Genomic DNA, 26,286 nt, shown 5'->3' on the forward strand with positions numbered 1-26,286 from the left:
TTTACAAGTTATTTATATCTATTTCTAATCAAAAAGATAAAATGATCAAGCAAAGGTATTTACTATCAATTTCATTTAAGAAAGAGGAAGAACTAGGCAAAAGAAGAAATATTTGAAGTCAAGAATGAGAATAATTTTACATAAAATAGGTAAGCAACAAGGATTTACTGTGTAACACAGGGAACTGTATTCAGTATCTTATAAAAACCTATAAAGGGAAATAATCTGAAAAATATATATATATTTGTATGTATAATTGAATCAATTGCTGTATACCTGAAACTAACACAGTATTGTAAATCAACTATACTTCAATTAAAAAAAAATTTGAATTAGGAGGAATGTCAAGGCATACATTAATTTCTTCAAAATTATTCTGGTTTGTAGCATTTCCTTGTCATTCTTATTCTTTGTTCTGAGATAGAAGTAGTATTAGCACGTAGTGGTTAAACATTCAACCCTTATGTGTTGAATTGGTAACCTACAAACTTGGTCTGAGAGATCATGGTGTGATATTAAACTCCAACTCATCTAGTTACCCAAGTAAATAAAGGCTGGAATTCTAAGCCTTATTAGAATTTGGGGATCAACACTGACATATGAGTAGATAAACCACAAGAAATGAGAATTTAGATAAATGTATTTATTTATTTTAAATTTATTTATTTATTTATTGGCTGTGTTGGGTCTTTGTTGCGGGCTTTCTCTAGTTGTGGTGAGCGGGGGCTACTCTTCGTTGAGGTGCACACACTTCTCATTGCGGTGGCTTCTCTTTGTTGCAGAGCATGGGCTCTAGGCACGCAGGCTTCAGTAGTTATGGCATGCGGGCTCAGTAGTTATGGCTCGTGGGCTCTAGAGCACAGACTCAGTAGTTGTGGTGCAAGGGCTTAGTTGCTTTGTGGTATGTGGGATCTTCCCGGACCAGGGCTAGAACCTGTGTCCCCTGCATTGACAGGCAGACTCTCAACCACTGCGCCACCAGGGGAGTTCCTAGATAAATGTAATTAAATGGAAGGCTATGAAATATATATGGCATGGTGCATCTTATCTTGATATGGCAAATTGCTGGATTATGGTCTCAGATGTGTGACAATGATAATTAAAAAGTAAGAATACATTTGGTAGCGGGAGAGCACTTTTCTGATACTGCTCACTGAAGCATTAACTGCTGTGTTTAGGTGAAGAGGAAGAGGAGGAGGAAGACAAACTACCTCGAAGAGAGAGCATGAGACCAAAGAGGAAACGGACCAGAGATGTTATCAATGAAGATGACCCAGAACCTGAACCAGAGGATGAAGAAACGAGGAAGGCCAGAGAAAAAGAGAGAAGGAGGAGGTTGAGGAGAGGACAGTAAGTTCTTATCTGAAATTGCTTCTCATTCAGAAGCGCCTGATACTGAAAGAAGACCACTCCCTTTAGGCACTCCCTGGCCTTAAAATTGGTAATTAAAACTACTTTCAGAAAAACGGGCTTCATCTGCCATTTTACTCCACTTAGTTAAATGTATTTTGATATTAAAGTAGAATTTTAAAATGAATATATATTAAGAATGGACTTATGAGAATTTCCCTTATGAAAGATCTAAACTGTCATAGGTCATTAACATATTTAGTTAATTTAAATATTTTAAAGTTATCCCATTAGTTAAGTGCATCGTTACTGAAGTTAAGTGAAAAACTCCTAAACAATGAACCCAAATCACTTATCTTACAGAGCAGGGGTTGGCCAACCATGGTTAATTCCAACCCAAGGGCTAAGAATGGTTCTTACAGTTTTAATAAAACTGTAGTTTAAAAAATAACAAAGAGCAATATGGGACAGAGCTGTATATAGCTCCCAAAGTCTAAAATATTAACTATCTGTCCCTTTACAGAGGATTGGGATTGTCATTTCCTTTTTAATATAGCCCTGTGTCTTTCAGTTCTACCAGGCCAATGTTTTTCTGAGTGCTGTCTTTGTGTAGAATAATATATTAAATGCCGTTTAGGAAAAATCCAAGAAAATAATTTTCTAGTCTTTGATTTCTGGAAAATTGCAGATGGCAGGCAGATAGGAAAAGTGTGCATGTAAAACACATTACTAATAGAAAACCTAGACCCCTTGGAAAGGATTTAAGAGAATAGCTTCTCTGCCACCCCAGGTGGGGCATGGGAATCACCATGAGGTGATGGGATCTCCTCTGAAACAGTCCTAGGACTTTAAATGGTGAGGAATTTTCCAAGATAGCCTCCCAAGATGACACATTGCAGTATTCAATAAAAAGCTATTATTTTCCTCTTCATAAGTAATTGTAATTAAATACAACTATGTGAACATTTTGTCAGGTAGAGAAGCTTAGCATTAATAGACGATGGTTCCTTTTAAAATAAGAGTAACCCTACCTATTTCTTCATTATATTTTTGTTGATTTAAGTTTTTAAATCTCTCTTCCTCTTCTTTCTCTTCTTCCTTTTTCTCCTTCTCCTCCCCAAGTTCCTCCTCTTTCTTCTCTTCGAATACTAAGACATCACCTGCTTTACGTTTTGACTCTGGCATTTTTTATGTCTATCTTTTCAAGGCTTTTTATGTTTTGTTCTTTTCAAAAACAAAACACCCTTTTAAGTTCCATGTCTTATTGTGATTGTTATTGCTATTATTATGTAGTAATATTTCCTACTAGCAAAGCTTATGCTTTCTGACAGTGGTATTTCATTGAGAAAACATCACCAATAGACATATGCATGATATAGGTTGTGTTCCACAATTTGCTTTTCCTCTCCACTTGTGCCTCAGAGATATCCGTTTTAAAAGATGACTTGGGTGGGAATTCCTCTTGTCTCCTGGTCTGTTCAAGGCCCTCATGTCAGTGCTCAACCTCTGGAAATAGGACCATATGAATCAACTGGGTCTTGGCCCCTGTTACTTGGGGCAATCTTGTCCCTGTGAAAGTGTCTGTCCTTAGCTGATCCTACTCTCATCCTGATTCTGAGAAGCCAGAATCACCCCTGGCTCCCTCCCTCCCCACTTCTCCACAGAGCCAAACTTGACTAAAATGAATTTGGTCTCCATAGGTTTTGCAAATTATATTATTACTGCCACAATTTGTACAACTATTCTAAATAGTGTCATAAATTATTTGTAATGATTGACAGTTCTGATCTCTATTTCAGGATCCAGTTTCTAGTGATCATTTTGAAGATAAGCACTTTTTTTTTTTTTTAAAGAAAATGTATTAGCAAATATATTTTGAGAAAGATTAGAAGGCAAATCAGGGCACATTTATTTAGGTTAATTAATTCCTGATCTTCTTTTATTTAAATGTTCAATTGAAACACCTTAGGAAATTTCCCTTGCACTGACAAAACATTTGAAACCAACTAAATCCAAGGTTGTAATGTTAACTGTCTTTGGAGATGGTTAAAAAACACTGCCTCATTTGGCATTTTGGAGTATTTCTAATAATATTACAGGCTTTTCTTGACCCAGTTTTAAGTGAATAAGTAATATGTTCATAGCACTGAGAAATTCAGCACGTTATACCTCTTTTTTCCTAACAACTGTTGTTTAAATAAATCAAACCTAAGATAGAAAGCCATTCTTACACAGATTAGCCCAAAATTTTAGAAGATAAAGCATGTCAGTGCTATGCCCTTTTAATATGATTAGCACTTTCTTTGAGTGGTTCCTAGAAAAGCAGTTGCCCTGTAATACAGTGTTTTAATTATGCATTATTATATTTTAATTATGCAAAAATGTAATATTTTAATTACCTGCATATTTGAAGGTAACTTAGCCGGCAACAACTATACCTTGTAGCACAGCATGATCTTCCTGGAGCAATCAACAATTAACAACAAAGACTTTAAAAATATACCAGTCTAAGATCATTTAGTGTAGGAATAAATGTCTTTCCATAACATTCTAATCTTGGAAGACGTTGTTATATTTTAGTATATTTGATGGTAATCCAATATACAGAAAAACTCTGTACATAAACATTTATTCAATAAATATTTATCCAGCTCCTCTTTTGTGGAAGATAATTTGCTAATTTCTTTGGAAGATATGGATATGAATATGCAATTGCCTGCATTCTCTAGAAATTCATAATATAGTAAGGGAGAGTCCACTTGGACACAAATTATTATGAAATAAGACAGTGTAAATGTGCCAGAGAAGTACAAAGTGATTTAGAGTCTTAGAGAAAAGTATTCTCATAGGGATAATCAGAAAAGGGTATTGAAGACATTTCATATCATTTTTGAAGGAATCATAGAATTTGAATATGTTAAACATACAAAGTACTGGGTTTAAGATAGCAGGAAACTACATAATTAATGTTAGGAATGTAGAGAAATGTAGAGAAATAAGCTTTAGTTACATGGTAAATCCAAACATCAAATAGATCATTCTTTGTGAGTATCTTATTATGGTTGTACAGCACCATAGGATTTTATATAATAAACATCAAATAATTAAAATAGAAACAACCTAATGGCAATCAGAGTTGTATCTTAGTGGAGGGTATTTCCATAGTTCTCTCGAACCAGGATTACTATTCTAAGAAAAATGTCTGCATCGGTCAGAAAAAACCAAAGTATCAATGACAAGTGTATTTTAGAGGGTTAATTTAAATGTTTGTTTCAGTTATCATGACCTGATTAAAAACTCTGGATTGGTAGGAAAGAAAGGAGATCGCGAAGTCATTTTATAAGGTGGGCTGTAAAATTATGGGTATGTCCTCCTATTATTCAGCTGAAACTTTCAAAAACATCTTTTGCCATAGCCCTACTGTGCGTGGTCATGAGTTTAGTGAACAACAAAATATGTTTCTGACTAACACTGAGTCGGATTGCACTTTTTTTGTCAGTCAGGGTCTAGTTAGGAGAAAGAAACTCCAACAGTTAAGTGAAGAGAGAGTATTTAATAAGAGGACTGTTTAGTAGATATAAATAATTGCTAACTAGGTTACCGGAAAGGTGAAAGAGAACACGAAGCATCATGGTGACAGCAACTATAGGAAGCAAATAGCGTACTAGGAGCTGGAGGAACAACGGAAAGAGGTTGGAATTAAACCTTAAAAGCATAGAGGAGAGACCCACGGAGCTGAAACTACTGCAGAAGTGGTGCTGTAGTGGTCCTGCTGCTCAAGTGGTGCTGGTGTCTACCAGGAGAATGATGAAGCTGGTTCTGCTAGTGTTGGAAAAGTCGGCAAACTAGTTTCACCTGCAGCTATGGGAAGGCCCTGCAGCTCTTGGGGTAAAGAAGTGTCACTAAAGAGTAAACATCACCACAGGAAGCAAACAGGAAACCAAAGGAAAGACCAAGTCCCTTCTTAGTGTCTTCTATGGGCAGCCGAAAAATGAGCCAACTGACAAACCAGAAATGTACCCTACAGAGTCACAGCCACAGCATCACAATATTAAGTATAGAAGGGTAAATTTGAAGTTAAGCAACAACAGCTCATAACTGAAACGATCTATTACCAAAAAAAAAAAAAAAAAAGGATCTCTGCAATAGGACATTACATTCCTCAATTTAAAAATCATGTTGTTCATGTTTAGATTTTGTTTTCTTTGAGTTTTGGACCCTTTGATATTTTTGCAATACTAGGAACACAGAAAAGAAAAGATACATCTCATTTGCTCAGTAAGAAACTAAATTCCTTTGAAGGCCTCTTCAAAGGATTCACTTCTATCAAATATACTTCAAGCTGAATTTTATCAATTGAAGTTTTGAGTTTAATTAACAGATTAAGTTACCTTTGAGGAATAGATTTTTAAATTTTTTCCTATTTCAGTTTTTCTCTTTCTCTCGAGACAGGGCTAACAAATTTTTTAAGGGCACTTCAAAGACATGCTCACCTCTAATTTACTATCCTTGTTGAAAAATAAAGTTTTTAAATGAAATGTAGAATTGGTGGGGGAAGGTGTACAGGGGAACAAAGAAGAGAAGAAAATATATTGATAAATCTGTAACTGTTTCCACACATTTTTTAGTTCTGAGAATTTGAGACTATGGACATAAAATGGTATCAGTACTTCAGAATGTAAACACTATTGTTTAAAGTTATAATATTTCCAGAAATCCTGCATCAGTGTTCAGATACAAGCACTAAGGCTGTGGATCTCAGCACACACCATATATAGCCAAGTTGCTATACATTGATCATCTGAGTATCTGATAGCATTCTTTAAGTGTGGAAGTCAAGCAAAACTTAACTTTACTAAAGGAGGTTTTTTTTTTGTTTTTTTTTTTAAGGGAAGAAGAAGAAGAAATTGATGAAGAGGAATTGGAAAGATTGAAGGCAGAGTTAGATGAGAATAGACAAATGATTGCTACTGTCAAATGCAAGCCTTGGAAAATGGAGAAGAAAATTGAAGTTCTCAAGTATGATGCCACTTTTCAAAATTAGAAACATTTTCCCTGCTATTGATCTCCCAAATTCTCTATTACCTATACATTATAGATAATACTATATGTGATACACCATATATATAATACTCATTATATATAATTTTCATGGTCATATATACATATATAACATATGTTACCTATCATATAGTTAACATATCATATATCATATATGTACATATACATATTCTATATCATATCATTAGAGAGGCTGGGCTAGTGATTATAAAAGAAAACAATCATGATTAAATTCATTATTTGGAGTCTTATAACCTCAGGTCACTTTTAATCATTTGTTCCTTGAACTGAGAATTTGCTTAGTTTAATACATTCATTACTATCTCTCTAAAAGAGATAATATATTTGAATTTTACAAGTTTGTTGAATTGCACACTCTAGTTTCTCTGCAGGGTTCCAGCCTCAAATGATATATTCATGTGACAGCGCTTATTAAAGCACAGGGAGGATGCTAAGCCAACAGAAGGGTAAACGGGATTCCAATTAAGGATTACGCTAATAGCTATTCCCTGGTAACATGTAAGCGACCCAATTTCACTCTTTTGTTGAGTCTTGACACACTCAGAGACACATAGATTTATAAACTCCTGATAAGAAAAGTTAAATGTTTATCCCTTTCCTGGGATTGGAAGCAGATTTGCCTCTGAGGATCACACTATATTTCTTTGCATGGTGGTTTGGGGAAGTGGGGCATGAATAAAAGGGACCATGTCTGTGATAACAGCCATGTTTGCATCTCACAGATGTGATACAGATTGCATTTTTTACACAGAACAATTTTTATAAACTGGTAAATTTCCAAAGCTATCCCTCCACAAGCCTATCTAACTAATAACGTTAAACATTATAGTGTATCTTTAATAATGTTAAAGTGTTTTTGTCTCTGGTGATGAAAAAAGAACTGAAGCAGCTATCAGGATAATTCACTACTAATCCTGCCTCTGCAAGAGCTTGTGTGTTATTTAAGGAAATGGCTTAAACTTCTGGGGCCTCAGTTACCTCATATCCAAAATAAAACAAGATATTCCAGGTTTACCCTATGAGGTGGGAACCTAGGCATCATTTCTAATGTTATTGCTTTGTTTTGTGGAATAAGGTTTTCCACGTTCCAAACAGTGGTCTTCCCAGAAAGCTTTTGGAACACCACACAACTGTAGGCTGGGAACTACTTATGTATGTGCTTGTACACCAGCCATAAATGAAGGCAAAGACAAGTAACATTTCTGGTTCCATGAAACTATTAATGTGTGTGCATATGCACGTGTGTGTGTGTGTCAAAGTAGTTTTCATTTAATGAAGTGATAATGATGCTAAATGATAGGTTTAGGAAATATCCTTACTTGGCAAAATAGAAGTTTGGTAACCTTATATTGTTTCCCAAAATATTGGGTGGGCCAAAAATTGTCCTCGGTATTTTAAGTAAAAATAAAAGACACATTTTTCATTTTCACCAAGAGCTTTATTGAACAACATATTCACCCTTTTGTTCTACTACCTTCAGCCATTTTTCAGACAACTTCATAATTCCATCTTCCCAAAACTTATCTTTTTGAGCAAAGAACTGTTCCAGGTACCTTTTACAGTCTTCCAGGGAACTGAACTTTTTTCCATTAAGAGAATTTTGTAAAGACCAAAATAAATGGAAATCCGAAGGTGCAATGTCTGGTGAATGTGGCAGATGAATCAGAACTTCCCAGCCAAGCTGTAACAGTTTTTGCCTGGTCATCAAAGAAACATGCGGCCTTGCATTATCCTTATGGAAGATTATGCGTTTTCTGTTGACTAATTCTGGATAGTTTTTGTGGAGTGCCACTTTTAGTTGGTCAAATTGGGATCAGTACTTGTTGGAATTAATTGTTTGGTTTTCCAGAAGGAGCTCATAATAGAGGACTCCCTTCCAATCCCACCATATACACAACATCACCTTCTTTGGATAAAGACCGGCCTTTGGTGTGGTTGGTGGTGGTTCATTTCGCTTGCCGCACGATCTCTTCCATTCCACATCGTTGTACAGTATCCACTCTTCATCTCCTGTCACAATTTGTTTTAAAAATGGAACGTTTTCATTATGTTTCAGTAGAGAATCGCATGTGGAAATATGGTCAAGAAGGTTTTTTTCGCTTAACTTACTTGTAACCCAAATGTCAAAGTGATTAACATAACCAAGCTGATGCAAATGATTTTCAGCGCTTGATTTGGATATTTTGAGTACGTCAGCTATCTCCTGCATGGTATAAAGTTGATTGTTCTCAATTATTGTTTCTATTTGATCGCTATCAACTTCAACTGGTTTATTTGACCATGGAGCATTGTCCAGCGAGAAATCTCCAGCACGAAACTTTGCAAACCACTTTTGACACATTCGATCAGTCACAGCACCTTCTCCATACACTGCACAAATCTTTTTGTGTGTTTCGGTTGCATTTTTACCTTTCTTGAAATAATAAAGCCTGATATGCCAAAAATGTTGCTTTTTTTCTTCCATCTTCAGTATTAAAATGGCTACACAAAAATTCACCAATTTTGATAAGTTTTTTTTTAATGCATGCTGATATGACAGCTGTTACATACAATCTAACAAAATTGTTTCAAATGAAGTTAAAGACAACTAAGTGCTGCTAGAGCCATCTTACGAAAAAAACCGAATGAACTTTTTGGCCTACCCAATATGTTTTGAAATATTGCTGACCATGAAATTCCCAAACCTGGGAATCACAGGTAACTGTATATAGAAAGTTGTAAAATTGGAAAGTGATAATATTGTGAACTGTCAAAGTGTGGTGTGAAACTGCATAAATATGCCAAGAAATATATCCTCCCTTTCCACCTGTGTGGAGGTGTAGAAATACCCCTCACTCTTCTTTGCCTGCATCTTCCATATAGAGCAGTGAAGAAGGGATGGGTTTCAGTCTTGAGTTTGAATCTCAGATCTTCCATTTAATACCTGTGCAAATTTGAATGAATTGTGTAGCCCTCTGACCTTGGGTTTCTTATGAAATTTTACTAATTTACAGGGCTATTGGAGTCATAAAGTGAGTTATTTCATATGAAACACTTAGCAGGGTGCCAGAACATAGCACAAAGCTGGGAAACACAAGTTGTAATTATTATTTCATCTCAGGACAGACTCGGTGTTGTCTGATTCCCTGCAGTGTGACAGGAGAGATGGGAAGGGTACAGGACCTGGCAGGACTAAGTGGGAGCAGACTTAGCCATAGGCAACCCCAGGAGCCTTGGGGGATGGTGGCACATTGGTATAGCAGTCTGGATGGACAACTGATTTTGATGCTCCAACAAAGAAAAGAGGTTATCTTGACAGTTTGGCGGAATCCACGGTCAGCTGCTTTCAGATCTTCCAAAACGTACCCACAGGGTAATCTTGTGGCAGATTCCAGGTCCTGGGGCCTTAGGCTGGAGTCCAGGGATAAAGCCATTTTTAGAGGCGGGGAGAGATAAGGATTGGGATGGAAGGAAGGGCAATACCATGCCCTATTACTAGGGCAGAGGTTGAAAATGGGGAGTCTGCAGCTGAATCTAGACTATAGGTGGTTTTTATTTGGCCCACATGCTTTTTTTTTTTTTTTTTTTTTGTGCTGTACGCGGGCCTCTCACTGTTGTGGCCTCTCCCATTGTGGAGCACAGGCTCCGGACACGCAGGCTCAGCGGCCATGGCTCACGGGCCCAGCCGCTCCGCGGCATGTGGGATCTTCTCGGACCGGGGCACGATCCCGTGTCCCCTGAATAAGCAGGCGGACTCTCAACCACTGCGCCACCAGGGAAGCCCGGCCCACATGCTTTTTGTTTCTTTTTCTTTTATTGTTTTTTTAAAAAATTGTGATTAAATATACGTAACATAAAATTTACCATTTTAATCATCTGGGGGTGTATATTTTTATTAAAATGTTTTTTCTTTGGTGTTAAATTTTTAAAAGTGAGAGATTTCAGATTTTAAAAATCCAGATGTTCAGCTTCTCCTGGACAAGAAGAAAATCTGGTCCCCATTCCTACATGAAAATAATAGCTGGGGCTAAGCAATTGCTGTCCCCTACTAACAGGGCACTCCGTCTTCAGTGTGCACAGCTCCCAAACAATCCACATCTCTTATTCACGCTCCTTGGCTGGACCTTATAAGCATTCAAGTTTGCTGCCTCTTACCCCTGTAGCTGGGGAGAAAGTTAGGCATGCTATCAAGACAGTGATTCAGAAAGTTGGAGTGAAAGCCAGCTCGCAGAATGGAAGCACAGATTAAGGCCCAGAGAAGAAACAACTATGGCTTCTCACCTGTCAGCAATGCTCACTGTCTTGGGATGATTCTCCATAGCCAGAAATGGCTCCTGCTTTGTGGCTTTGCAGTATTCTGCACAGCTGGTACCATTGGCCATGGTCAGCCTGATTCTCTTGGTTTCAGCCTCTGTGATAAAGGCGTTGGTACTACAGTGCCCGACCTGTCTCCCTTCGTAGGTTTCTGAATGCTGTATTGAGCTTCTCCCCCACAGATTCCTATCACGTATTAGAAAGTGGTCAGTACTTCTTAGAACATGCAGTAAAGGTTCTCTACCCCAGTGTTACTAGAACATGGGAGTCAGGCAGCTTTCCTCCCACCCTTTTATTCCTTTCAGAGACATCAAACTCTGAGAGAGTGTGTCTAAGGATTATGTTATGCCCAGAAGTAGCCTCCAATCATCACTTCTGGCTAAGTCTATGGAATCCAAGGCACTAGGCTCAATATAACTGGAGCAGATATTTTCATCACAGGTTTGGATCTGTATCTAGGTTCTGAGGCTTCCCATCTGGCTCTGGACTCTGGAAAAACTTGTGAAACTTCTAAAACAATTTACAGAGGGTCAAGGTTTTAAGATATGTTTTAGAGTAAAGCCTCAGGAATAGTAGCTTATGGTTCTGAGGATGCTGTGGGAGACTCAGGGGTAGTTCTCATATTTTGAAAGATTATCTACCACTAGGAACATGAGCATTCTCAGGGCTGAGGGTCAAACATTGGTTAATATAAGCAGTTAATACATAGGCACGAACCTCTAAGAATGGGTTGTAAATCCACATGGACTCTCAAACATGGTTTAGGAACTGGAGCTCAGCATTTTTGAGGCAGCAGAATTAGCTCCTTAGGGCTGAAGAGAAGCCACCTCCTTTCCACCTTCACTGTGGAATGGTGTTTTTCAATGTATGTTTTCCTGTGTATTGATACAGGTTCAAACATTCATGTATCTTTAAACCTACTGAATAAAAATCTCTGGGTGGAGGGACAGGGGTGTCTGGCCCAGATCAGGAATGTGTATTTTTAGTTTTACTCTAGAAGTCATTAATGTACGGTCAGGATTGATAGTCCCTTTCTTCATTTCTGAGAATCAGAAAACTTCATTAAGCAGAACATTCTATTCTGTGGACTGTTTATTGAATGGGTGAGAATATGTGTGGGTCAGGGCTAGGAAAAGGGAAAGAGTAGTGGATTTTCCAATTATTTGAAGGTCAGTTCCTATTTTTTATTAGTTACCTAACTGAAAAATATCCAACAGCAAGGATTTTTAGCTTAATCTGTGTTTAAGTTTTCAATGGATTTAACTCAGAAGTCGGATGACTAGATCTTTCCTACCTATAAAAGTGGCTGCACTAATGTACCAGCCACCATAGGTGAAATAAAACACCTGGATGGAAAATGACAGATTTACTTATTAGTCATCCTGAAAACTAAAACCTTTGACTATATCAGAACATTCTATGTGGTGGATTAAAAGCCCTCATCACTTAACCTAAATAAGCAACCACTTTATTTTGTTATTGTGGAGTAGGTTTTGGATTGAAAATTAAGAGATTGGACTCTAGTCTAAGCTCTAACTTCTAACTTTACCTCTCTGAGCCTCAGTTTATTTATTTATAAAATAAAAGGACTGGATTGTAGGCCCATAATTTTCAAAGTGCTGTCCTCAGAGTTTAAGTTTGGTGAAATCCCTTTATAAAGGGCAAAGGAGGCAGAGGTCAGAGGGAGGACTGCTTGGCCACACGTCAGCTTCAAGCAGAGGAGACCTGCGGTTTCTCTTTTCTATACAATGTACTTCCATATAAAGCATTCATTTGAAGAAAAAAATGCTTCTGTGCCTATTAACATAAGAAATAGCTTTAAGAAACCCACTTAATTGGATATTTAAGGAAACTTATTTTAGGGATGGAGCAGTTCTATCATTCCATGAGTTTACAGATTAGGGTGTGGAAGTACATACTCCAATATACTTTTGCATGGAAATGGCTTTTGGGTAGAAGCCATTTTAAAATGATTTATTTTGATGAAGAAAATGTTTATTTAGCTATTATACTGCCTGCTTTAATTTCTGAGCTTTGTAGCACCCTGACCCCAGTTCCCAGGAATTGTCCATTGGCAGACTAGGCCTGGTGATTTATTAATGAAACACCCAGTAAAGCCAAGAAAGTTACGCTTAGAATTTCATTTACTTTTAAACAGGTGCTTGAAAGTGTCAGCTAGTCCTTAAGGTAACATTCTTCCTTATTCAATCTTTCTTCATCCTTTGACACTGCTTTTTGGTTTTCTTTTCTTTTCTTGTTTGGTTGGGGAAACTAATATAATTCATAGGCAAGAATTGTGATTTCAACTTTAGTTCACAAAGGCCTTTACTTCATCTGCCATTGTGAAGGAATGAGGGATTCCACACAAGAGGGCTTTTAAGCGTGTGTACTCATCCACTAATACACACTTCAATCATTTGAAGTGTGTATTCACCAAAAACTCAACCAAAGCAGAGACCTTTAGTTCTTGTACATTACAGGTATCATGGGTACATTGATTTTCTCATCTAAAGAATGGAGAGTCTGTAGGCAATTAGTACAGCTGAATTTTGTTGATCAAAATGTAACATTGACATCCAATTTTTCTACTGTTTAATAAGAGTCCCCTAGGTATCAAGCATTATGCTGTGACCTTAGACAAGTTTCTTAACCTCTGCATCCTTGAGTTTATCCTCTATAAATGGGGATAAAAGTAGTAGTACTTCGTAAAGTTCCTGAGAGGATTAAATCATTTAATAGACCTACAGCACTTAGAATGACGCCTGTCACATAGTAATCATTTTCTACATCTTCTTATATATCATCTTCTTCTTAATTGCATTTCATTATACACTACTTTCTCAAGTATTATCAGTCAATGTATCACATATGGGAAGCCACACTGAATTAGTTTCCCCAGCTTGCCAAAATATCCTAGCCTCCAAAATTTTTTGATAAACAGCAGCTTACCTAACTTGCACTCTTTAGAATTTTAGCTGTCAGTGATAGCTATTTTTCACAACTTGTTATTAGACTATCCATAAATATATGATCTTTGAAAACTGATTAAAAGGAGAAATTCATTAATTATGACCTCAAATTATTTAGGAATGCTTTTAAATATATTTGACATACTACATTAACAGTAAAAAGAAAGCAAATGTGCACATGATAAGCACAAAATAAGCTTAATTTGAGAAGTTTGTCCTTGTTATTTTGGGAAAGTATCATACAGATCTCAGATAAGGTACTAATTATGAAGATAACCCTTAACTTTATCATGTTTATAATAAGAGAATAAGCAAGGTATTTTTGAAGACTTTTTATGTATATAACCAAGAAATGGCAAATAGAACACTACTTTGGGGGACTTAAGCTTGTTGCTATAGAATAAAAATGGTTACACCTTATTAAAATGCATATATTGAAAGTAAAGTTTGGAGAACATTATATTAGAATATCATAAAAAATTAGATGAGCTGAAGAAAGGGGAATAGTTTTCCATATTCAATATAATGTGTCTAAGATTCCCTCTGTCCTGAAAATTAGAAACTTTTAAGTTAAATATAAATCACTTCTTTCAAAGAGTCATATTAATTATGCTTTTGTAATATATATACACATATATATGTATATACTATTTTATACATATACATACATATTTATCCTCAAATATCTATAAAAGACACATGATTCTTTGGCTGAATTAAGTTTTATATTTTATGCACTCACTATTATAGTGTTTCTTGACCAGTGGTTGGTCACAGTGATCGGGAAAGCTTAAAAGGGAGGCTATGGAAGGAAACTGTGAAGTAGGAAGACTCCAAGTCAACTCAGCAGAAAGACTAATTCACATAGGAGTATAATATGCTCTGTGGGTGACCTCACCTAAGTTGTGTTGCCAAATGCTCAGGAGAGACTCCAGATCTAAGTTTATCTTGTGGCAAGAGATTAAATTTACCAGGTAGTCTTGATTATTCGCAGAGCTCACTGAACTGCCATCATTTAAAATTTCTTGCCTACTCTTGGATCAAAAGGCAGAACACACTGTTCTAACAGAAAACTAAGGCTTTCTAGTATTCCTAAATATCACCACACAAAATTTTGAAAAAAATATTTCACAATACTTAGAAATGTTGACCAGGGGCTAAATATGAACACACAGGTGTTGTGCAGAAATATTTTACCAAACCTTTCAAAGCAGAATGGCTCCTCTCACTCTCAGGCAGTGTCCCATGAATCCTTCTGTTTCATAGTATTCAGAATTCATTAAACATGTTTGATTAGAATGCACATGAACCAAGCAAAATTAGCACAGTATGTCTACCAATCCCTGAATGTTAGTATATCTAAGAATATGAGATTGTACTTGAGGTTCATGGTGGAAATATCTCCTTTCATAAGGAAATTTCTGCAAACCGATGCCTGGAATGTCTTTCTCTGCCTACTCAATTTTATCAGCCTTTTAATGTCCAGTTTAATTCTTATCGCATCTACAATGTCTTCAACAAGCTCTCAAGCCTCCAGGGCCCTCTCCCTTTTTACTTCAAGGCTCCCTAGCACTGTTGTGTAACAATTTTATGGGCCTATATCTCTTTTTTCTTAATGGAGTTTAAGCTTCAGAAAGGAATCTACATGTTTCTTTTAGTTTTTTCAAAACACTTAACTCACTGCTAAAAACCTAAAACACACTCAATAAATATTTAGAAAAAATGGCTAAAAAGGAGAATGAAAAGATTATAGAAATAAAATAAATTTACTTATTGATCAGGATTTGATAGGTCCTTCTTACATCTATTTATAGCAATCTGTATTTTCAGTGCTATTTCTACCTTCTTCTGAGTATAATTTTCCCACAGTGAAAGAGGGAGAGGATACACTGACGTTTTGCAAATTTTTGATATTGAGAATAGTTGAGGTAAGATTTTAGATTTAACTTTTCTTGTTACTCTTCAGCTCTTGATCTTACGATTCATTTGTGGCTTGAAGGACACATTCTCCCTAAATCTCATTTCTGCTCAAAAGCCAAAGCAATAACAATAGACTGGGATATACCTCGATGTCTTAGGAATATGGCCTAGAACTCTGCAGCCCATGTAATGCCACCCCTACTTTCAGGGTTATTGTTTTAGGTATTAGTGTTGTTAATTGCATGCTCATTGATTCATTAAAACAAAAGACAAAAATCAAAATAAAATAAAAAATCCTTGATACAGAGCTTAATAAGAAGATCTGGAGAGATATTAATGAAGTTACTATTACAGATTGTTTTACATGGAGAAAGAATTCTTTATAGCAACTTAGTTGCACATTGTCTCTGCTGATAACATTACAAATCTTAGAATTTTTTGGTGTCCTTGTATGGCAGAAAACCAGTTTATGCTGTGACCAATATCTAAAACTCAGCAGAAACTTTTAGCTCCTGGGGAAATCTATATGGTCTTCTTTCCCCTCTCCCTGCTATTATAATACAAAGGAAAATTATTAACCATAAATTGATTTTTAAATTAACCAGCTAGAGCAGAATTCGGAAAAGATTTAATAAGCAAGTAGAAAGAGGATCTAGTGTGCTTTCTTTCTTTATTAAACTACTAAAGCCCAGCTATGTTGTTTCTCCCTTGATTCATCTAAAATTACTCTGAGATGCTCGACTGACCTCTAGGGTACAACTAAAATATGTTTGAGTTTTTATTTGACATTTAAGCCAGCCATGAAAATTAGCATTGTTTCATAGTCTAGGGAACAAAGAAGTTATCCTAGGTCTGGAGAATTTCTATGGGTAGTAACTTTGAACTTAATACAGATTTGACCTACCCAAGCTTTGCTTTGGTTATTTACCAACACCAGCAGCTGGCTTTGACACATCTCCATGAATATCATCAGAGCTGATCAAAAAATTGTCTTAAGAACTCTTTGTGTACAGATAGATCATTGTTATGTTTATTGCTGATGAAATGTTTAGAAGTCTTGGTGCTCTCTCTCTGTCTCTCTCTCTCCATATATATATATATATTTTAAACTGTGAAATCTGTGAAGTGGTGCTATTAAAAGGAAGCACACCAAAATAAGCCACATATATAGGGTAAGAGGTTATGTGAATATACAGACAACATTTTTGCTTGTTCTTTGTTCCTTGTTTTCAGATTGTTTCAGACATTTTTAGTCAGTTACTCTTTAGGGATATAAGATAAAGAGTGAGCTAGGGACTTGAAAAATAATGTTATTCACCAAAATAAATTTATCAAGCCTCAAAATATGTAGAGTATTACCAATGCAAGGGGACACCAAAATAATCATATTTAATCATATTTGATATAGTAGCTTTTTAGCCCAAACCTCCAACAACTTGCTTGGCCACGTAAAAATCTCTTAAATTTACTACTGTCAACAAATAATATTTGGTTTAGTTCTGAATTTGGTCCTCAACTAGTTGCACGCTGGAACCATTTAGGGATGTTAAAAAGTACTGATGCCTATGCCCCACCCCTAGAGATTGTGACTTAAGTGGTCTGGGAATGGGGACACCTGGCCTTTGAAATTTTTAAAAGATCCCACAGGTGATTCTGAGGTGTAGGTAGTTTAGGAACCACAGCCAGACTATCATCTAGTCTTCTTTTAGGTGTTCATTCATTACAATAGCATTTGTTGAAACTCTGTGCCAGGTGCTATATTAAATATTGGGAAATTAGAACAAAAGACATGGACCTTGCTTTCAGGAAATCCCAATGCAGTGGTGAAAATGGACCGTGGGTTAACTACAATACATGAGGTAATTACTACATGAAGGTCAGGTTAAATCACCCTGACCTGGGGCTGGAGGCGAGTGTTAGAAAGGAAAATCAGGAAAGACCTTATGGAGGAGCTGTAGTGTTGGCCTGGCTGTTGAACTGAAAATGGAAAGGAAGAGAACAGGTGGAGAAGACGGGAAGGGCATTCCAGAAAGAGGAAACAGCTTGTATAAAGGCATTAGAAATCAAGTTACATCCACCCTCTCATTTTGTTTTCCTCTAATTCATCTTGCACATCATTGTTGCAACATTTTTCGTATAGTACTCTGTACTGTACTTATCAGTTTCCTGCTAACAAAATGCTCATGGATCCTTATAGAGATCAGAATGAATTCTGTACTGCTTAACTGGGCATCAGGGCATGCCAACTCCTCCTCTAAAGCACTTAGACTGTTTTCTTCATCACCCACCAGAAGACCCCAGGTGCATTTCCATCTCTTCACCATTGCTCACACCATTTCCCCGCACTGTAATGTCCTTCCTGCAACGTTGACCGTGTAGCTGAATCCTCCTTTTGTTCAAGGTTCTTTCTAACCATCCCACTCTCTCATCTGAATCTTTCAGCACTTAATTTTACTGTTTATTCATTTGGTAGTAATTAGATGATGCCCTAAATATTTATCTATGTCTTAGCTTTCTAATGGAATTAGAAATGCCTTACACAAAAGCATAGAGCTACATTCTTTTCTTTTTCTTCATATGGCACAGTGCCTTGAAACAAATAAAAATCTATATTTTATTACTGTAAACAAAACTGCATGACAGTATTATAAGTTTAGAAAATAGAGGAACTAATTATTTGCATAATTGCCCAGTCTTTGGCCATTGACACACACAATTTTTACATAGTTGTAAAGATAGTGTACAAATCGTTCTTTATTCTGAAGTTTTACTCAATGTATCATATACATTGCCCAGAAAAATAATAAATGTCTTTGAATAATAATCAAAAGTACCATTTACCCCTGGTATACCAAGAACTGCTTTGTTTATGTTGTTTCAACTTTTACATGTCCTTATACCAGTCCCATGAGGTAAATAATGATGTTATTCTGGGAAAACTGGACATACTAGCTCAATTCCTAGCTGAGCTATGCCACTTACTCTTTGGGTAAATTTGGACACTTCTTTTACTGAGCTAATCCTCAGTTTCCTCATCTCTGAAATGGGTATAATAATAGTTCCCACCTTGCAAGATTTGGTGGGAATTAAAGGAGATGATGGACATAAATAGTGCCTGGTTTTTATGGCAAACATTCAGTATGCTAGCTGTCATTGCTGTTACTGTTGCTGGTCACATTTTATAGGCGAGAAAGCTTGGGATCAACAACATCTCCCCAAGAGCACACAGCTAGTATGTGACAGAGCCAGGACTCAAATCTGTGTCTCAGTTGTAAGATACAGATCGCAGAACTGAATAGAATGTGGTCCTAGTCAAGGGAGAGAGCTCTCTTTTTGTCTCTTACCACAGACTCCCCAGCTGTCCAAGCATCCTGAGCTCTCTGCAGCAGCACAGCATGGCTGGAGCAGGACTCGGGCTGGCACCCACCAATACCTCCTCCCCGGCAGCATCATAGCTGGGGCTTCTGCAGCCGGACACCTGGGCACTCTCATCAGGTCTCAAATGTAAGGCTGAATTCTCTCCTGCTCTTTTGGTAACAAGACCGATTCCCACTATTCTCACATCTCACTAGGGTCACAATCTAAGGGGAAATGGACTGGCTTTCTGCAGGGTTTTGCTGGAAGTATCTAGTCCTTGCTCAACTTTTTAATTTGGAGAGTCAGCATAAAAATTAAAGTCAGCCCTGTTAGTACTATTGGTATTAATAATAGTTACTCTTTATAGTGCTCTTCCTGTTTGCCGTGGATGCATTACATACATTGTTACTAAGCACATCACATATATTATTTCCTATAATGCGTACAACAACCCTATGGAATAGCTATTACTGTCTCTGTTTTATAGATGAAACAACTGAGCATCTTAACCATTATAACTGCTGCCACCAGCATCCCCGTTATAAAAGCACATGCTTTGAATCCTCAGTTCCAGTATTAGGATGACTTAAAATAATTCTGCCAGTCTAATTATGGAGTTATATTATCTAGAAAGGCCTATAATCCTTATTTTCAATCTCTGTATATTAGACTGTCTTCTTACCTCCTCAACTTTCTTTCAATAACTCAGTAGTATTTTAGGAAAAGTCAGAGTTCTGACTTTTAGTCAATTTAAATTGGTCAACTTTTTTTAAAAAAATGGCATTGTTTATTAGGAAAAAACCTTTCATTCTTCTGATCCCTTTACTGGGAAGTAATGTTCATGAGCACAAGTTTTGATTACAGTTGCCTTAAAGACCAGTTCTGAAAAGTCTTTTGTTTACTTGAGCAATAAGTTGGTTGCTCAATGATATTATCAAACTGAGAACAAGAGGAAAGAAAAGTCAACTTAACCTAACCCAAACGAGAACATGTTTCCTGGGATGAGAATGTGTCAAAGGCAGCATAGCATGTCCTAAATCCCTTGTGTCATCAGGGTTGTATCATGTGTTATGGGTAAATTATCTTTTTTGTAAGTTAGGCCAAAGCGTGCTCCTTCAGCTAACTGTGAAAGCATTCTTGAAAGCCCATGAAACCTTATTTTTCTAATTACCAACACAAGGGGTTGATAACTAAATTATGAGGCCAGGTATTATTGTCATTAAATAGACCTTGCTCAATTATTTATCCCTGGGTCTGGGGTTACAGCTCAGAGAGCTGTGCATATTGTACCAGGGCTTTGAGCTCTGAGACCTGGAGACTGGATTACAGTCTTGGCAGGCAGCTTTCGTTGAATGCAATTCAAGGGGACGACACACATTTTTCAGTCAGATATTTGGATGGTTTGAGGCCACCAGATATTCAAAGTTTATCCACAAGAGCCTATTTCATTTTAGCTATGTAGATAAATCCCTTTAAATTATCCAGATCAATACAAATGGATAGGAAAATGTATTCACTACAGGAAAAATATAAAGAAAATTTTTTGCTTTTTAGTTTTCAAAGACTCTGCTCTTTGTTTTTTTGCATTCTGACATCTGTTATGGGTACTTTAGTGTGATAAGTATCAGTCAGTGTTTATCTCCATATTGGCTAGTTTCTTTTTGTATCTTGTTTCTAACAGCACAGTGAAAGATGTTGTCTTCTGGTTAAGAAATCTGTTATCAGGGAGGATGGGATTGGGTGATACTAGTTTTCTTCCAGCCTGAAATCATGCCAGCTCATTGTAAAGGTCAGCCCCCAAAATAGTGTTAAGGTGTGTTCTTTCACTGAGCTCTTCCACCCCAATATCCCCTCTTCTAGGCCGGAAAGGTGCAAGAGTGCTTTCTTACATCCCAAGAGCATCAGATTAGGGGGATCAAGAATCTGTTCTTGCTTAACAATTCTCTGCCCACCCCATACCCCTGGCTTTGTTTTAAAGTCATCCCCTAGATTTCTGATGAGTTGAGTCTAGTAGTTATTTTGTCCAGGGTGGGAAGTGGGGAACAGGAGGCTCTAGAATGGCTGGTCAGGGAGCCCTTAGGTATGAAACTTGGGGAAGATCTCTTGAAGAATGGAGGAGGGGTTAGGGCATTAGGGCACTTGTGACTATGTGGAGTAGAGTGAAGTCCAGACTTTCGTTTGAAAACCGTCAGGATATGTATGTTGAGGGTGGGGTAGGGTAGTAATTGGAAGAGAAGTGTGAAACTATGCTTAGTATCAGGGATAAATTGGCAATTTAAGAGACAAAAAATAAAAACTTGTTTAGATTGTCCAAAGGAAAATATATCTATAATAACTGATAAGAAACCTTATGAATGCCATGAAAATAAGTTTCTGTATTTGTTAAATGAATTTATAATTAATTTTGTGGTGACTTAAATTTGGTTATAACCCTGACTTCCCTCTCTCTCTTAAATCTTGCTAGTTTAATGTTCCTGTAACATAATTATCAGCTCACAAAATTTAAAATCTTGTCAGAAATATGGAGTAGAATAGCTATTTCTTTACACTCCTGTCTGCTTAGAGCCGTCATGTTTTCTAATTGGCCACTCAGCTAGAAACTGATCTAATTCTAATAGGCCAAACTGATATTCTTTAATTATCTGCTAAACATCAGGAGCAGTGGATATCCCCATAAAAGTCACCTTATTACATTTGAAAAACAAATTTTGATTTTACTACTAAGAAGAATTTTTGGTCCTCCATTTATATATGTTTATTATAATAGAGAATGATGTGATAATTCCTGTATATACTTGGTTTTATGAATTTCAAAATTCTTGATGCCAAATAATTGCTATAACATGATGTATAGGTTCCTAAAATTTTCTACACTATGAAAAATTGGGTAATGAAAGCTACAGGGCTTGCAGGAAAAATGGGGATGGGGCACAATATTCAGAAACATCATCAGTGACACATTAAAAAAAGATAGAAATTTAAGAAAATGGCAGCAACATTTTACACATGTTTAATGGCTGAGAAATACATAAACACTGCAATAAATATGGCAGTTTACCTTAAAAAAGACCTGAAGTTTGCTTGTGGAAATGACAAGATTGCAGTTTGTGAATTATTGTGAAGCATGGAAGGAGGGTCATTGTAACACCAGCTCTGAATGGATGTGACTTTTCTAACACATGGGGTGCCATGAAGTAGCTGGTTGATGAGGTGTGTGGATTTTGTATATATACTGCTAGGTTTAGATGGATGTGTTTTTTTCTTGTATTCACCCAGTGTTTCTTGTAGATAAAATCACATGTAAGCAAACACAAAATTTGTGTTATGTTCAAATCGTTCCATAATATAAAGCAATCATGTTAGAACAGATTCTTGGTTTCAAAACAAGTGTTACAGTGGAAGTGACAGTGTAATAATTCCTTCAACACATTCACATCTATAGTCTCATCTTATTCTCGCCACCACCCCAGCAAGCAGGGAAGCAATTGCCCAATTTTTGTTTGTTTGTTTGAGAATCCTGACCTGTTAAAAGCTACACAGTAACTGAAGGAAACTGCCAGAGCTTGCTCAGGTGTGTGCAAGTCCTGAGCAAGTAGTCTTTCCTCTGAGAAGTGGGATGCTCCTTAACGTGAGTACAGAGAGTGACAAAAACATTGGCAAAGTTATAGAGACAAATCAGAGTCTGGGTTAGAACTCACGTTACTTGATTTTCAGCTTAGATCAGTTCAACATTTTATAAAGTGTCTGCTAAGTACCACACTCACTCCTGTCTTATCATCTCTATAATACATAGTTAAAGCTTAACTGTGATACGGTTTTTTGATTGCATGGATCTAAAAACCCAGCCATGAGAGCTCAGTTTATACTTGTTGATGGGGCTTTATTGAACATTTTTAAATGTGTAGAATGTTCTAGAAACTGTTTTTCAATTAATCTTCACAGCCCAGAAGTCATGTCAAATGTCAGGGTGTTTGACAAGGCCAGCCTAATAAATCTTCTTCATTTCTAGAAAGCTGTCCTACTAAGTTTCTGAGAAGACTAAAGGGAAGGGTGCAATCCCAAAGCCTAGGAATGATTTTTCCTTCAAGCATTAATTGATGTGGAAAATACAATTATTAGATACTCCCTTGTCTCTGTCTATCCAAATTATGCCATTTAGGTCTATTTCAAGAAGGTTTCAGTTTACTAAACACCTCCTATGGTCAAAGTAGTGAACAGTGCTGTGAGAGATACAAAAGGACAGGATATTGTCCCTGCCATTAAGGAAATGACGTGGGAAGTCTGTTTGATGACTGAAGAGAATCTTCTCTGTTGTGCTTGTGTTTTTATGGCAGGTCATGGGTGGGTGCACATGCACAGGTGAGTAATGGGGCACCATTTTCTAGTTATCAGCTAAGTTAGCAGACGTGCTATTTTCATCACTGGGTATTGTAAAATCATGAGTTTAGCACTGATACTAAGGAACACAGAAAATCCTTCACCAACTTAAGGATGAAGTTTCATTTTTCACTTTTTAAAGAGTACTTTGTGTGTTGTTTATTTATAGTCACGTGTTGAAGGGGCTTGTCTGTAAAACCACATATTCCAGGGGCCACCCGACTGACCACAGCATTGTACCTGTAGAACCAATGTCCAGGTTTGGATTATCCCTTGGTTCTCTTGGGTTATGCCTTTTACGGCCCTGGAGAGGTCAAGGCAAGCCTGGACTGCCTCTATTTTAAAAATTCTTTTCATATCTCAAACAACAGCAAAAATGACTAAAAAGGTTACAAAAGTTGTAGTATATTTAACATGTTCACTTTATCCATTTTGATGAATTAATGCTTTTTACCACATACACAAAGACACTAATGTGACTACTGTAAGTGTACAAATATTTGGGAATAACGTTAAAGTTTAAATTTGAAGCCCTTTCGGAATGTGAGGCCAAAAAGTATTCCTTTCCTTTTTTCTCTTCCCTCAACCCCATTTGCTTTACAGAGTATGATTTTTCTGTTTTAAGTCATAATTGCTTTTATGAGATTGAATAACAGATCCATAAGTGTGTTCTATGTCAGTTTGTCCTAAACTCCCTGCCCTATTTTTTTTAAAAAGCAATCCTTAAAAAAGAAGGAAAGAAAGTATTTTAAAATAAACATTCTGACTGCCAGAATCTGAAGTAAACTTCAGATTCAATTTTATATGTGGTAGAAATGAGAAGAACTAGGGTTCACTATTTTGACACTTAGCATAAATTCCTTGCTTTTTGATGACTCCAGCTGATTAATAAGTGAGACTGAAATATCTCATTCTTTCTGACCAGAATTAAAAAACTTAAACATCCATTACAAGTCCCAAGGTTAGGAAATTCAGCTTACATTCACTTGTTAAGGGTTTGAAAGTGTCTAGAAGAAATAAGGCAGTAGACCTAAAAAATTAAATATCCACTACCTTTATACTGTATTAATCTCAACCCACCACCACCCACCCCTTATTTTGTTTTATTTCCTCAGGGAAGCAAAAAAATTTGTGAATGAAAATGAAGGGGCTCTTGGGAAAGGAAAAGGAAAACGGTGGTTTGCATTTAAGATGATGATGGGCAAGGTAAGTATTTTCTTAGCTCAGTTTGGTTGGTGCCATTTATGCTCAGTGGAAGCCATGTTGCCCCCGAGGGGTGGTAAAATTGGTTCTGTTCTGAGTGAAAAAAATGTTATATGTTATGTCTATACACAGGTACATATACAGTAGATAAAGAGTATTCTGCGTTACTGAAATTTGGAGAAAGGGATGATTCAGAAAAAAAATTGTCCTAAAAGGCTCTTTAAAGGAGTTAAAATGAAAATAAGTCGATAAACATTGATTTATGGCAAAAGACTGACTTGTGTGCTTTTATCACTTCCAAATGTAAAAGGCTGAGCCCCTTTCATTTTCATTCCCTGGGAGTTAAGGGGTTCTGGGTCAAGGTTTCTTTCTCAAAATGTCTACAAGTTACACGGCCATATAGCTCTTCTTTACCGTGAACATCAACTGTAGATTGGATAGAAACTAAGAAAAAACAAATGATATGCCAATATAAGTATAGATCTTTGGAAAAGATAGAAAAGAAACTAACATTTATTTAGCACTTACTATGTGCCAAGCACTGAATTAAATCCTTCTATAAAAATTGAATCTTTATATAAAAATCTTTCCGTATTTAATTCTCACAGCAAAGTAGGTATGTAGGTATTATTATCTCCTCTTTACAAATGTTATACCACCTGAGGCTAAATATATTCCCATAAAGATGGGAGTTTAGTGACTAAAGTTCATATATCTTAAACATGAAATATTTAGATAGATCTGTAATATATATTTATATGTCATATATATCATAGATTAGTTCTGTCTGTTTTTACAATTTAAATAAATGGAATCATATAGCATTTATGCTTTTGTTTCTGGCTTCTTTGATGCAATGTTATTTTCATGGGATATGTTCATGTCATGAGAGTTATAGTTCATTTTTATTTATGTGTTGTATCCCATCGTATGAAGATGCTGTAATTTATTTATCCATTCTGTTACAGATGAATATTTGGGTTGTTTCTGGTCTAGGTAATCTTTCAAACTCCAGACTTGTCTCAAATCTTATTTAGGCTCCCCATGTCTGTCTAGCTCACCCATTATCCCAGCATAATCTGTACATGTACAAAGTTTTCTGCCCCATTCTCATTCTTCTTCTTAGTGGTCCTCTTGATCATGGGTAACCCAACATTGTTGGGTAAAATGGAAGGAAGATCTTTTATAAAAACTAATTTATGATTCGTTTTCTTCTTCCTTTTCCTATAACACCATGCCTTTCCATTTAGCTGACTGTTCTACCTCTACCAGAATGAAAAGTCATAGCACTTACCATCCTGTATAGAAATTACCTGTTTATGTACAGTGTACTTGATCCAGAAGCCCTTCAAGGCAGGAACTATGTCTTATTTATATTTCTTTAATTTCTTCATACAATGAATATTTAATTAAACACACACCAACTGCTGATCACCTTATTAGGTGCTAACTCAGTCCCTGCTCTCTTATTGTGTGGTAGAATAAACAGATATTTCTCAGTGGTCAGCATATTTTCTGTGAAACAGAGAGTCAGTAAACATTTTTTAATTAAATTGGTCCAGGGGTAGGTGGGGAACAGGGAGGCAAGTGAAACTAGCATCTTCCCTTTTTACAAAAAGCAATATGTGATGCCAGAGAGATCTTTCCAAGCTCATTGTCATGAGATATTTTGGGATGAGTGTGGGAGATAAACATCTTAACAAACAAGCAGTTGGGTTTTACTGTTGTACTTGGC

The 26,286-nt window shown here is 36.5% G+C and overlaps 1 protein-coding gene across 1 annotated transcript in view; it reads left to right on the plus strand.

The window, feature by feature from the left end:
* TMC1 (transmembrane channel like 1) overlaps nt 1-26,286 on the plus strand; it is a gene marked incomplete at both ends in the record, with an annotated part of 112,251 nt that overhangs the window by 12,604 nt on the left and 73,361 nt on the right. The window contains 3 exons of the mRNA XM_079705859.1: nt 1,179-1,350; nt 6,241-6,369; nt 24,464-24,554. Of these exons, the coding sequence (XP_079561985.1) occupies nt 1,179-1,350; nt 6,241-6,369; nt 24,464-24,554 (392 nt within the window). The remainder of the gene's footprint in view (nt 1-1,178; nt 1,351-6,240; nt 6,370-24,463; nt 24,555-26,286) is intronic.

The sequence above is a fragment of the Hyperoodon ampullatus genome, assembly GCF_949752795.1.
Source record: "Hyperoodon ampullatus genome assembly, chromosome: 6".
Classification (NCBI taxonomy): domain Eukaryota; kingdom Metazoa; phylum Chordata; class Mammalia; order Artiodactyla; family Ziphiidae; genus Hyperoodon; species Hyperoodon ampullatus.